The following is a 15,141-nucleotide window of genomic DNA, read 5'->3' as shown; positions in this document are numbered from 1 at the left end:
ACGTATTTATAGGATTAGGACATTCAGAAGTTAATCTTTTTCACCGATTTAATGATACGGATATTTATTTATTTATTTTTATTTTCGGAAAACATACAGCATAGTATAATACACAACATATAACATTTGATACCAAAATAAATCTTACTTAGCCCATCCAACAAAAGATGCACGCGTTCTAACCACCGGGCCATTTCGGCTCAAATGTTCATATGTACATTTGAGCCAAGATTATTAATAAAAATGATAATTAAATTATTATGATTAATATGACAAGAAAATCTTTACATATAAATCGGGTTAAAGTTATAATAATAATAAAAATTATGCATAGTACAATTGTAGCCCTAGCACCTTACCTTTCCTTAAATTACTGAAACATATTTTTGCAAATAATACTATTAAATACATGCGTGCACAACAGCTGGCGTTAATCTAGACTTAACATTAAATCTAGCTATTTAGACAATATTACACTATTTACAACAACAGATACTATTTGTTTTTTTAGAACATTTAATTATGATAGCCAGGACCTTTTGATTGAGCCTTTGCATTTGCATGAAATGAGTTTTAAAAGTTCTGATGGAACGGGTTCGACTTTAGTGCAAATTGGTTCAAGTCCGTAATTAGTCTGTCGCCATCCCCATATTTGAGGGTCTTTGAAAAATCCGATCCAAGTTTGTACCTGTAGATATGTCTCGAAATATCACGCCCCAAATTATTGGCTTTTCCGTCGATATCTTAATAACGGTGAACGATACGTGGAAAATGCAAAGGACCATAATTGTAGACCGTAAAAAAAGCAACAAAACGGTATTCTACAAAAAAATACGTATCTCAACGGAGAACCAAATTCATTTTGAAATATGGAAACTTAACCATGTTTTCGAAATGGCGAAATTGCACAAGGCGTTTTTGGTGAACAATTTAAAGTTAAGCATTTAGCCCCCCTAGGCCTCCTCAACATAATATCCAAAATTTGGCTATCTCGGTTCTTTTGCATTTCCAAATGGATATAATAACTGGACTACACCTATATCATAAAAAACGGTAAAATCTTATAGAAAAAATCCGTAAGATGATCTCCAAATATGTTCCAGAGTAATGCCACCCAAATAAATGTCAATACACATATCGAATAAATAAAGGTCAACACAATCACTTCGATCTGTTAGATAGAAAAAAAGGAGTAAAACCGTATTTTATTTTATTAAGTTTTTTTTGAGAGGACAATAGTGGTATAAATTATTTTATTTAAAATTTTAAACACGCAGTTTTACATATAATAGATGTATCCCGAGCGCAGCTTCATTAACCGTATTGTTAAAAATCTGTCTCGATGCAATAGCTTAAAGGCTGCAGTTCCCAAGTTCGGGCCTAGGTAAGTAAGTTTTTCTGCCACAAAAAATCTAAAAGTAGTAACCTTGAGCAAGACTTGGAAGGGTTGGGAGCCAAGATTATGAAAACGAGGGAAAAGTTAGAGTCTGGTACACTGTTAGCGCACGCCCTTGTCCAATAAAACTGTTCCGGATGATGCTAGCCAAGTTAACTAAACCTCTGTTAAATGACAGCCGTGGTTGGAATCGATCTGGAGGTCTGTTGGTTGATCACCAAGTTAAGAAAAGTGTTACGTAAAATAAAGCCAAACAAAGGATCTTGCGATATTTCTTCGTAAGACAAATTCCAGTTTGTTAATAAGTGAATTTTAATTAATTAATAGATCGACCGTATGTATATCCAACAGTTGACATGTTTTTTTTTGTTACCAAGCTTTAAATTACATATTTTCTCTGCTTGATTTGATCTGATTTTTTATGAATAACACGATCTTTAATATACAATATCTATTACAATAAAATGACTGTTAAATTTTATAATAAAAAACTTTGATTAATGCGGAATATAACTTGATAAAAAAGTGTAGAGTTAGTATTCTTTGATTTCCAGGCGGGATAATTAATAATTCAATTATTGTATTTAATAATCTACGTAACTGATTCTCGGAAGAGAGATATTACTGAGTTCCTCTTCGGTTCTTCTCGGTATCAACATTCCGAACCGGTGGTAGCCTTAAATTTAATTAAATCATGTAAAATTATTCAAAAGTGCTCGCACGAACCTTCTTGAATGAAGTATATTTTGATTTTATTTAAATAAGGAATGTTTTAAGTATATAAATTTCCACAAACATAAATGTAATTATTGTATAAACACGATAAGTAAAGATAAACTTATAACACCAAGTTTCCAACTACGTAAAGTCAATAAATCCTTCCTGATGCAAGATATTCGTTACGATAGTAAGAACCTGCAGACATTTTTTAACTTTACCAATTAATACATTTTAATATTATCTTAAAATTAATTGTAATGTATATTATTAAATTAATCAAATAAAATATATTTTCGAGCAGGATTTAATTACATTTCATTAACATACTTATATTATTTAATTACTAGAAAGAGTAAGTTTTGAGTATCTAGCCGGTTCTTTTCGGTATAATATACATTACGAATTGGTTAAGGATTTGATATTTGAAATATAATCCTGGGAAATGACAACTCAAAATTGCTTGAATGAAACTATTTGTATATAGTTAATTATTTTTATAAATATTGCTCATTATATATTGCTGTTTGACGATATGATCAGTGGGTGGTAGCTACAAAGACGGGTTTGCACAAATCCTACCACCGAACGAGGTACCATATTTTTAGCTGATTTGCTATAATATGTAAACCGGTATAAACATAGTGACGCAAATACAAATCATAAGTGAACTAATCTCCCAAGATAATTTTCCACAATTCTCTGAACTCATATTTCAAGATCGAATGAACCCAATTGACGTCAACGCCTAAAAACATTTTGAGCGGACGCGCAAAAACTTGCAAGATTATAAATCTATTAAATAATTTACGAATACCGAACGTTGTTTAATCAATAGTCGCTTAGAGTTATGACGTTAATATTTTTTATAGTAACGATTTTAAATATGTATTGATTTTTTTTTAAAGGATATGTTTCTTTTTTTTATTTAATTTGTCTTTGTATATAAATTATATATACAATTATTTGTAGTAACATTAGCGGAAAAGATTACCTTCAACAGTCCTTTCATGGTGAAGATGATTCGTACAACAGATCGACATTCGGAATCTTTCGGCTTTACTCTCTACTGCTCTACTCATTGTTTTATTTTTATAGTATTTGTTGATATAGCGTCAACATTAAGACATCATCTTTGAAAATTTCAAATGACTAACTATCGAGATTCATGAGATAAAGCCTTGATGTACCCTTTGACTACGGACCCTAAAAATAACTTCTTAACAATACTATTACTTAGAATTATTGTGTTCCGGTTTGTGTGCAAATGTAAATAACTAAATAGGCAAAATGGAGATAACGTTTCAGTTCCCAAGATTGATGCCGCATTGGTTATACGAGGAATTATGAATATATATCACATTACCGATGTCTATGAATGGTTGTAGTGGGAACATACCATCAAGTGACCTATTCGCTGTCTACCAATATATAAGACATACAAAAGTATTTAAATATAATTTTTTTTCAGTTCGTTTTTTTCTAATTTTGATTCTTAGTTCCTTTACGATGGACGTCACTCAATTTGCTGGATATTTTTAACTAATTCTTTGTAGCTATTTATAGAAAAAGTAAGATTATTAATATAAAAGAGGTTGAAAATATTAAAACTCAAAGATATCTCTTTTATGTTTTAAAATGTATTTGATGTTATTAATTTAAAAAAAAAAGCTTATTTAATATTAATTCCAATTATATAATTTTATAATAGATGAGTACTTATTTTTTTTATATGGATAGAGTACTGAACTTATACCTGAAGATTCAACGTGCTGCGAAGGAAGTTTTAGTAGTATAATGATATTATTTATGTAACAATTGTAAGTCCTACGTGACGTTATAAGAGTCGATTTCATGTTTTTGCTATGATTTATACTGGAATCTAACTGTAAGAGCCGATATGGCCCAGTGGTTATAATGCGTATATCTTAACCAATGATTGTGGGGTTCAAACCCAGGCAAGTACAACAGAATTTTCATGTGCTTAATTATAATTAATCTCGTGCTAGGTACCAGCATGTGTTTAATTTCAACGAAATTCTGCCATTTGAATCCAGCAACCCGCATTGGAGCAGCGTGGTGGAATACGCTCCTAACCTTCTCCTTAAAGGGAGAGAATGCCTTAGCACAATAGTAGAAAATTCAAAGGCTGTTACTATATAGCTGTACGGTTTTCAAAACTGTGTTGGACATTTAATATTATTAATAATTTCCTTAATTCAAACGATTTTACTTAAAGATAAACAAAAGATAATTTAAAATATGAAGCCTAGTATTCACTGTAGCAGAGAAACATACTTTAATTGGACTAATTATGATATGTATCTCTTTGATAGCCAATTAAAAACAAAATTGGATCTATTATAATTAGTTTAACTTGCTAAGTTATACTATAATACATTTTTTATGTCTTAAATTTACTGCGATCCAAAAAAAAATGTTGATTAAGATGCTATATGAAAATAAAAACATGCGGATTAAACAACCTAACCCCACAAAATAATTGGAAGATACATCAAAGACAAAAAGCCTACGGGCCAGGATAACCACGGACCACCTCATGGTCAGTTTGCACCATCGCCCATACATTGATACTGTCAGAAATATTATTCATTCCTCATATCGCCAAGATATAAAGAACTAGAAAGTATTGCTGTTTGTCAGTAGAATATATACTAGGGTGTTACCCATCACACAAAATCTTAACACTGAGTAATAAATATAACAAAGGTAACATGCCACAGGCGAATTGCAAAATATTAAGCATTGGCCGCAACTGAATGCTCGGTAGATGAAAACGAAATAATTTAAAATAGTAAATACTTTTTAAGTAAAATGAATAAAAATATAGAGTTTTGGTAATTAAATAAATACATTTATTTACATATATATATACGAAGTAAATACGTCACACTGTAAGTCACACATACTCAGAGGGGTGTAGAGAGCGATATCTGCACGACAAGGGAGTAAGAGTGGAGGTGGCGTGATGGTATTGGAGAGCGTCATGGCGTCACGGCAAACGAGACTATCTTACCCATGGTTTACTTAATGGAGGACGCTATGAAATTGCTCGATCATCTCATTTATAATTAAACGTTTTATTACTAACAGGATTATATATACGGGATCAACTTATAATCTCTTATAATTAACTTATCAACTTATAAAGAAGTCCCCACGAACATCAAACCGAAATCGTCGTAAGCGACATCATTCGGATATTTAAATATAGCTCATAATTTTCAAAGCACGCAATGATCTTGATTACACTTTGGTATATTTTGGTGGATTTTTAAAGCATTTTTGAAAGCACCAACAGCAATCTGAAGGCCGTGGTTTATATCCCATATATTATTCATAAAACTGTCTGTAATCATAAAATACATACATTAAATTTTTCAACTAGTTTTTCAAGTAAAGAAACAAAGAAAACGCTAAGGATGATTCATATTATTATGAAACCGATCCACAAGTTGCGGAAAGTGGATAAAGCGTCTCGTAATGTTTTTATATTAACGTTATTATTCCAATAGCCTTGTTTTATATTGTGGTTGACTGAGACAACGCAATAGTTAATCTACGAATCGCTCTTTTGTATAATAGTGACTACCGTTGTGAGATTTACTTGATAGATGCTTAGGTTTGTTCTGACTTTCATGGGTAATATATTCGTTTTATTAATATAAACTGTATAAGAATGTAATAACTTAAAGCATGCACTTTTCATTTCCAGGATCTCTTTAATTTGGGAGGATAATAATTAGAAATCCATCCATGCATCCAGTTTTATGCTCCAAGCAAAACTTGATATTTTTGTATTTATAACAGAACAGGTTACCAATGCATTGTTACGCAGAATCTTGTAAATCTATTCTCATATTTGTGAGACCGAAACCGATTTCGCAATTACAAAGTCCCACGATTGTGTCCGTAGCTTTACAAATAATTTTCGTTGGATAGAGCCCATTTGTTGAGAAAAGTTACTTTAAAGAGGGTATAAACACGGGCGTCAGTTAATTTAGGATGAGTTTCGAGAATGAAATTAGGGCGTAATCATAAATTATAAAAGCAAAAATTGTGGATTTCATGAACTAGCTGTCATTCCGTACCATAATCATATCAAGTTACCCCTCCCAATTATCCACGGCCTTAAAGTATAAATTTCCAAAAATCCTTACTTCACGGATGCTTACGTTGTCAAAATTAAACTATGTTCTAAAACAGCTTTCTAGGCTCAGTAGCTTTGGCTGTGCGTTGACAGTCAGCTTGGACAAGCGATTATGTCTCTAATGTCTTTATAAGTTACGCCAATGATAATTGGAATATGTATTAAACTCTTCTAAAAAGTGTATTTTTTTCTTTTACAGGAAGTTGCACTTTTCGGCGAGTTTTCAATACGAGAAACTATGATATATTTCGGCTGGATCGCTGGCATGACAACGAAGGAGGTTGACGAAAAAGTCGACTTCCTTGTTTCACTATTGCAGCTGCCAAATCCGACGAGGTTAGTAATTTTATTTGCTTTGTTGTGCCTTTTTGAGCAAACGCTTAAACAGGCTACTGATCTGGCATGAACATTCGCATCCGACGAGGTTAATAAAATGACTAATAACATTTGAATAATTTTGAATTAATGTTACTCAGACGTTTGTACAAAATTTTTTTACGATCAACATATATATACGTGCATTTACAATATTAACACAAATCAAATTATTTGATTTATTATATGAAATTTAATGACCCATTTTCTATGTAACAAGAGTGAGCACATATGCTATAAAACAAAATGTACCTAAAGACATAAAACTCATAAAACGATACATAACAATAAAAATAGATTGACGTTTCAATATATAATGGCAAAATAAACCGTCGTAACGCATCTTCAAGTTGTGTGAACTTTAAGGGACACAACAACTTAACTTAGTTTCCAAGGTTGGTGGCGCATTAGTGATGGTAGGAATGGTTAGTATTACTTATGGACCATTTATTTGCCCACCCGCCTCTCTAATATCATAAAAAAATCTCTAGTTGCTAAATTATAAAAAGAACCAATAAAAATAGTTTTTTAAATAACCAACTACCAGCTTGGAGGTTAGAATTTGACAGTACTACAATTTTGTACTTCGAAAACTTCCATATTTATACAACTTACACTTTGCACTATAATGTATCTTGTCAATGTTGCTAGTATTTAAGATTGGCACTTGACCAAAATTACAATCCAAAAAAAATATGCTATCTGTGCCACATTCTTTAAATAAAAAATAAATAAAACGTCAAGTAATATTAAAACAGCACAAATCGAACATTATGAAAATATGCGCAGTACAAACCGAAACGTTACAATTATTTAATGAGAGCATACCAATTAATAATTCGATTAATTTAAGCTGATAGTCGAATTAGTTCTTATTATCATCGGATTAATGATATTGTATTAACTATTCGATTAACTTTGCTATTAATAAAACATGAGAATTATTTGTTTTAGTGCTTCGTCACTGTTAAATTATTTATCACAAGTATTTAATACGGGATATTTAACATGTTTTTTATTTTTATTTGGTGGGAGCTCGATATTTCGACATTATATTTTTTTTATTTATTTATTATAAAAAAAGTTTTTTACAAAAAAATTTTTTCAGCATAAATACAAATACAGTATTCACTTCCCACAACCATTTGAGTCGACTAGTTTCAAAGGCAGCAATCTGTGCATTTTTCAAAAAAAATGTTATTTATATGGCAACATAGACAAGTTTGAATAAAAACGTTTTCTTTTGGGCATTGCTTTCAAAATTGGTAATATGCCATTGAAAAAGCGAGTCAAAGTTTCATATCAGTTTCAAATCCGGCAATCTGACAAACTTTGAATTCAAAACCGGCCATCTTACGCTGTCGACCAATCAGAAGATATAGCTCATTTGCATCGTGTAACGGCCGCCGGAACATTTCCTTCTGTTTATTTTATTGTATTCTAAGTGTTTTTTTGATTGAACCTAATTAAAACAAGTAAAATTATAATCATGGAAGACCACCCCACCGTAGTAACCAACAACATTGCACGAAAACGCAAGAGAAATCCAGACAATTGGGCTAGAAACCGGGCCATGGAATTGAGGTATAAGTTTATTCATAGGGTTGTCAACTGTCATTTCTTGACATAATATAGAAAGTAAAAGTTTACAATGTTGTGTTCTGATTATTTAATTTTTGTTTAGGTACTCAGTAAAATCCTTGCCTGACAGAGTGTGCAACCACAATTCAAAAGCATTACAATGCGTCACATTATCAATGACTCAATTAAAAGAATTGCAAGATTTTTTTTATAAACAAATATTCGATACTCAGGAGACTTACCGCGAATGAAATTCAAGAAAATTATTGTGAAGGGACCATGGAACAGGTCCGCGATCTGCGCATATAATATTTTTTGTGCTTAATATTTAATAAGTTAAATACAAAAAAATTATCTGTCTACCATTTTTTCTGTATTCCAAAAATATAGTATACATAAAGATTTGTGACAACCCTGATTCTTGGATATGGTCTTTGCAATCAAAGATAGCAATCTGCGCCAGGTTTAATATCAAATTCGGCATTCTTAAAATAATATTTTCAAAGCTAGAAATCTACAAAATTAAAATAGTTTTCATAACTCGTGTAGAATGATTTTTACTGTCATATAGCATTAATTCAACCTTATATTTATATATTATACTATTTAAAAAGTTTTGTAACCCCAAGTCAAACAAATTTAACCAAAATCTGTTTTTATTGTTTTACCAACATTTGTCAAAATGTTAGATTACCACATTTGTTACTAGTCGACTCATTTGTTTAAATATCATGATGGCGACATTTTTTCTTCACCGAGAAACAAATCCCTTAACTATCTACGAATGTCTTGTTCACGAGCAGTCTCGTGAACAAGACATTCGTAAGTCAACATCTACCCGCAAACTTACTGAAGTTTGCGGGTAGATGTTGACGGCATTAGAATTATTGTACAAATATATAATATTACGAATTATGTATTTCTGTTCTGCCGGTTCAAGAAAAAATACTTAAAACAAAATGAAATATATATTTTTTTTTTATTTGTTTTTTTTTTTTATTTTATTTACCTATTTATCTATTTAAAAAAACGCAATGTAATATACAGTATAATAAAAAATGCAAATGCAACGCAACGCAACAAATTTTTGCCTTATAAGAACTAATACTATGCCCCCGGAAGTATATTACATATATGACCATAACTATGTTACATATATGTAATATAGTTATGGTCAGATGATCGCTGTGGTCAGTAAAAAAAAATTGACAACCTTTTGTAGTTGTATTTCGAACTTATATTTAAAAAAAAAAAAAACGTTAAAATTAATATGTATAAATGTTGATCATTAAGAAAAAAATGTTAATAATTTTCTTTTACATTTCAGACAAGTAAAAAATTTGTCAGGAGGTCAACAGCGTCGAGTTTCTCTCTCAGCGGCACTTCTTCACGATCCTGAACTCTTAATCCTGGATGAGCCAACAGTCGGAGTTGACCCAGTTTTGAGACAGAGGTAAAAGATTCTATGTTAATATATTCACGGCAATACTCTAAATATTAAGCGTGTGAAACTGCGAACCGCATCTACTGATATAATAGTATTATAAATATATTATAACATTACTTGGTAGGGCTTTGTGCAAGCCCTGGGTAACGTGGCCAAGATTGGTGGCGCATTGGCGATGTAAAGATTGGTTATATTTTTACAGCGCTAATGACTATGGCCAGTGGTGATCTTACGATCAGGTGATCCATTGCATTCGCTTACATCTATACTATTTATACTAATATTATAAATGCGAAAGTAACTCCATCTGTCTGTCTGTTGCTCGTTCACGGCTTGACCACTGAGCCAAATTTGATGAAAATTGGCTCAGTGGTTATGAAGTAGGCTTGAACCCGTAGGAAGGACGTTGTCTTTTATGCCTAACACCTGACCATCAACCCCTTTAACGTGAACTAAGCCGCGTCCGACAGCTAGAGTGGTATAAAAAAATAAACATGTTCCGAAACCCACTGCATCTTCGGCTATAAGTTTTAATAATAATTTACAAGTATAGATTATGTACGGATGAAGTTTACGAATTCAAAATCTAAATGAAATTGAATAAATAGGTGTATACTTCAAGTATATGAACCGTCATTTTACAAGACGTTAAATTTATAGTTACCAACAGTTGGGAATGACGAATTTCCGACTGATAAATTTACGTAATTTAAGTGTCGGATTATTTAAATACATATAGATTATAATTTATCCTGCGTGTAAATATACGAATGATTTTTTTTCAAGAATTTCCAGTCTGATTTGAAATAATATTTACTCTATATGTTAGCAAATTTATTGAGAAAGGTTATAGAATATGACATAAAATCACGCTACATCCCACGGATCAGTAACGTTTAAGCGCGACGTAGGCGTTATATAATATTATACGGTCTTGTATATTTCCGTTAACATTCAATGTATGTAATCCTTCCGGTTTAACGAACATTTCTTAACTAGCTAACGCTTCGCTCGACACTCCTTTATTAATCTGAAACATATATAGCAACGTACATTTTTATATGTATAAAAATAAAAATATCTTGTAGATAGGATTTGGAGATTATTCCACCACGCTGCTTAAATTCGTGTTGACGGAATCATTATTGAAATTAGACACACGATGTTTTTCTTCAATGCCGCGCACGACACGAATGATAAAATAAAATTAAGTTCATGAAGTGGTTACTTGCCCGGGTTCTAACTCAGAATCATCGGTTAAGATGCGCGCGTTCTAAACCACTGGGCCGTCTCGGTTAACGGTTGTGTATATATTGTGTATTATGTAAATGTGTTGTGCAAATACATTATAGATGCGAAGACCTTGCCCTCTTGTATATGTTACATTACGCATATTATCTTAAACCGAATGTATGTATTTTCACAAATAAGGTATTTTTGAAAACCTTGAACTCAGTCTGTCAAAGGCCATGACGTCAGCAAACGCAGATTGACGTAATTATCATAGTTCCTTGATATCTATTATGGTGTTTATTTTAAAGCATCTACGGAATTTATTGCATACATTTTCGTTTTGTTTTAATTTAAATTTCGAATAATATATAAATTCTATAGTAAAAGTTATATTAAATTATATTTTTATGAGAATAAATACGTCATATATTAATTGCCTTTTTTATTTCTTGATAACGCGACATTAATACAAAATATTCTTCTTTACAATGTTAGTAAAGCAATTATTTAAAAAATAGTAAATCTTTCACCATCCAACCTATAAATACGTAAAAACTTCCAAAGTCTTATTTAAAAACGTCGTTTTAAAATTAAATAAATTAAATATTAAATTAAATTAATTGGGATAAGGGCAGGACGATGATGATGTTAAGCGGATGATAACTTAAACTCTGATACCTCTTTCGTTCATGATTGATTTAAAATTTAAGACACAAGACACAGCATTGTAGTTAATGTAACCTTTTTAACAGTATTTATAGGTATAGACTCAGATAAGCTCAGACCAGACTAGGTTAGACTCAGATAGACTCAGGGGTGAATTAAAATAATATAGCGTATGTCCTTCCTCGGAGCACAAAAAAAAGTTACTTTGGTATTCAAAATACTAGAATAAATGAATAAATTGTTACTACACACAGTACAGGGAATTTGTATTCGCTTTTGTTGCTCTACTATAATGTTGCGCGTGCTCCATCTAGCTTTTGTTTTATAATCTGTTGGAAAAGACAGAACTGTTTTTTATAAAATTATTACATTGGAAATAATAATTAATATTTTTAACAATGTTTCACCTGTTAAAAACATTGTAGGTGAACCCATAAAGTTTCCATGAAAACCGTATATTTGAAACAAAGAATTTAAGACGAAAATAGTGTATCCGATGAAATTCCACTGAATACCCTTAAGCCGGAGGAATCAGATCGCAGCTGGGCTTATTCGGAAAGATAAAACGATTATGTAATTGGATTTTTATAAACGAGAAATTTTACTTGAAGCGTAAAATAATCGGCGAAGCTCATAATTGAATAGTTTACGTTCGAATATTTTACGGTACAGCGGTTAGCACGTGTGGGTCTTTAATAAAATTTGTGGAGTTTGAAGGGTGAGTGAGCCAGTGTAACAACAGGCAAAACCTCCCACAACAACAAACTCCCAAGGTTAGTGGCGCATTAGCAATGTACGAAATAGTTAATATTTCTTACTGCCCAATGACCACTTACCATCATGTGCGCCATTTGGCCGTTCCATTATAAGTAGCTATAGCTGTTCTCCAGGCAGGTAGAGTCCGTGTCTTTGGTATATTTTCCTGCCGTTTGGTGGATTTAAGTTTTTATTTCCAGATAGCATAACCATCAAAATTTTTTGGATTGCCGATTTGATTTGTCTTCTCCTAGCTAAGTGCCAGTTTTCTTTCTTGGGTTATTGTCGGTTGATCTTATGTCGTGGATTATTTTCGGTCTGGATATAGACGGCCAGCCTGTCTATGATGAGGTTAACACTTAATTATTAATTCCCTGGGCTTCATGATGTTCACGCTTCAACTTAGTGTCGAATCTGACGTTTGATGCTTATACTTCAGTATTTGTAATTAATTCGATCAATAATCATTCTTTGAATCCAATTCGATTCCGTAACAATGTCGCGAAGATCATAGACATTGAATTAAATCAAATTTGATTATCAAATATTTTACCTAATAACATTTCTCTATCAAAGTATTATTGTTTCTTTTTTAATAATCGTTACGATTTTAACATTTTACCTAAATTTAATATGACCCAGAACTACTATGACTGTTTATATCGATGTCATTACTTTATCGTATCATAAAATTATAAATGTAAGATATAAGAATTTAATAATAATTATTATTACTATTATAATTTGTATCTGAGATGGTCTAGTAGTATGAACATATGACTCTTAACCACACATTGCGAGTTCGAACTCGGACAAGTATCACAGAGCATTGAGCGATATTAAAACATTATATGCGTGGAATGACACTGAAATCCTGCCACGTGTACAACTCGTATTAGAGAAGCGTAATAGAATAGCTCCAAATCTCCTCAAGAGGTGCGAGTCTATGCCCATAAGTAGGACTATTTCATGACTATTTATTAATAAATACATTTTGAGCTACTTTATAATAAGCTTCTCTTATGGAAGAATTACCTTAATCACCAGTACGGAGGGTACTGGTCTAGATTATATGTTGCGAAGCTGGTCCTATCGATACACTAATATACACATATTGTAATCTGAACTAGATTACGTGTTCGTCTTAAAATTGAATACGAAGATTCAACACGGTTCCGTGAATTTTCAATATTCCACCGCGCGCAGTTGTCACCCCATTATTAAATAAAGTTCGACTACTTAAAATGCGTAATTTTTTCGTCATTGTATAAAACACAATTTTTAAATGAAAATTTGCCAATGCTGTTAAAGAAAAATTAGTCATTGACATAAAATTAATCAAGATATACTTTATACAAAGAGACTTACAAGCACTTGAATTGAATTGTCGTTTAACAAGATTTATTTTAAAGTAAATCTATCACGCGAACTACCGGTTAGCTAATTTTTCTAAATTGTTTTTTAAAATGTTTTTATTTATATGGTGGATAAAAATATAATTCCATTCCACGAGTCGAACTCCTAGGAAACAAAATACTCGCATGTTATTGGTTGAAACGCGCGACTAGATAGAGATAAACCAGACGAATCCAGCATTTGAAACGAGTCTAAGTAGTGTTTTGACCAATGAAGGTCATGCGTGGCAACGAATGAGCAAAAGGGCAGTTTCTTTTAGAAGCTTGTTTACGAGGAATGGAATATAGATAAAATTTGACATTCGTTTGTATATTTGTATTTTGTTTATTTTTTTTTTAATTTGTTGCAGTAGTTTAAATTAAGAAATTTAGACCTATGAAGTGCCAACGAACTTAGCCATTATCTGCCCGTTCTTCGCTGTTCTTCGAAAGCCATCCGATTGTTGGTTATTTGACTTTTCCTGAACGTTGAACTCATGTCAGAAAATACGACGATTTAATACAGTTTTTTTGATTATTTACATATTAATTCTTATGTTTTCTTTTTCACTTATATAATATTGCATCGTTTACGAACATCAATTATAAAAAGATAGGCAAAATCGGTCTACATTTAAAAAAAAAGTAACTTTATTATAATAGGAACAAGTCTACATCATAAGTTGAAACTTTGTGTTCCTTCACATCATACTACCCCCACCCTTTACCGCCCTATTTCATCAAATAATTGTAATTAACAAAATTACAATTATTTACGATAATATATAATTACAAACACAAATTTCGCACTTGAAAGGCGAGAGATGATTGACCGGATCGGCACAAATGACGTGGGAGATACACGTGTTAAATTCGCTACGCCATCTTGGATTAAGTCAGATGTTGATAGTTTTATAAGTTTTTTTAACAATACTCTATATTTTATATACTCTATATTTAATTTATTTTTAAATAATTATGTATATATGTTACTGTAAAAGCTCGAACTAAGGTAAATCTTAGGATTTTCTAGTCAAACCTAAGATTTACCGACATGAGTTGGTAAATGTAAGTATTTATTATAAAGGGACGACTTTTTCGGACTTTTACCATTCCAACCTAACCTAACATGTAAATCTTAAGATTTACCAAATGAATGATGGTAATAGTTCGAATCCCAAAGTTTTAAAGACATTTACCTTTCATAATCGGTTCGAGCTTCTACAGTAACATATATAATGATACTTACGTATTAACGCCACCGCAGCAAAAATCTATATCCACGAATTCACCAATATCGGTTAGTTTAGGTACCTATAGTGGCACATTTGCAGAAATTTTGTTTGCTGCGGTGGCGTTAATACTTAAGTACCGAAATAATTACCGTCTGAAGTCTGTTGACTTC

At 31.7% G+C, this 15,141-nt stretch overlaps 1 protein-coding gene across 1 annotated transcript in view; it reads left to right on the top strand.

Annotated features, from left to right (window-relative positions):
• Positions 1–15,141, top strand: part of LOC125073019 (ABC transporter G family member 23) — an 82,526-nt gene that overhangs the window by 41,941 nt on the left and 25,444 nt on the right. The window contains exons 4-5 of the mRNA XM_047683685.1: positions 6,484–6,620; positions 9,568–9,693. Of these exons, the coding sequence (XP_047539641.1) occupies positions 6,484–6,620; positions 9,568–9,693 (263 nt within the window). The remainder of the gene's footprint in view (positions 1–6,483; positions 6,621–9,567; positions 9,694–15,141) is intronic.

The sequence above is a fragment of the Vanessa atalanta genome, chromosome 23 (genome assembly GCF_905147765.1).
Source record: "Vanessa atalanta chromosome 23, ilVanAtal1.2, whole genome shotgun sequence".
Lineage (NCBI taxonomy): Eukaryota > Metazoa > Arthropoda > Insecta > Lepidoptera > Nymphalidae > Vanessa > Vanessa atalanta.
Note: the sequence above shows the minus strand (reverse complement) of the source record. Positions and strands in the feature narration are given on the sequence as shown.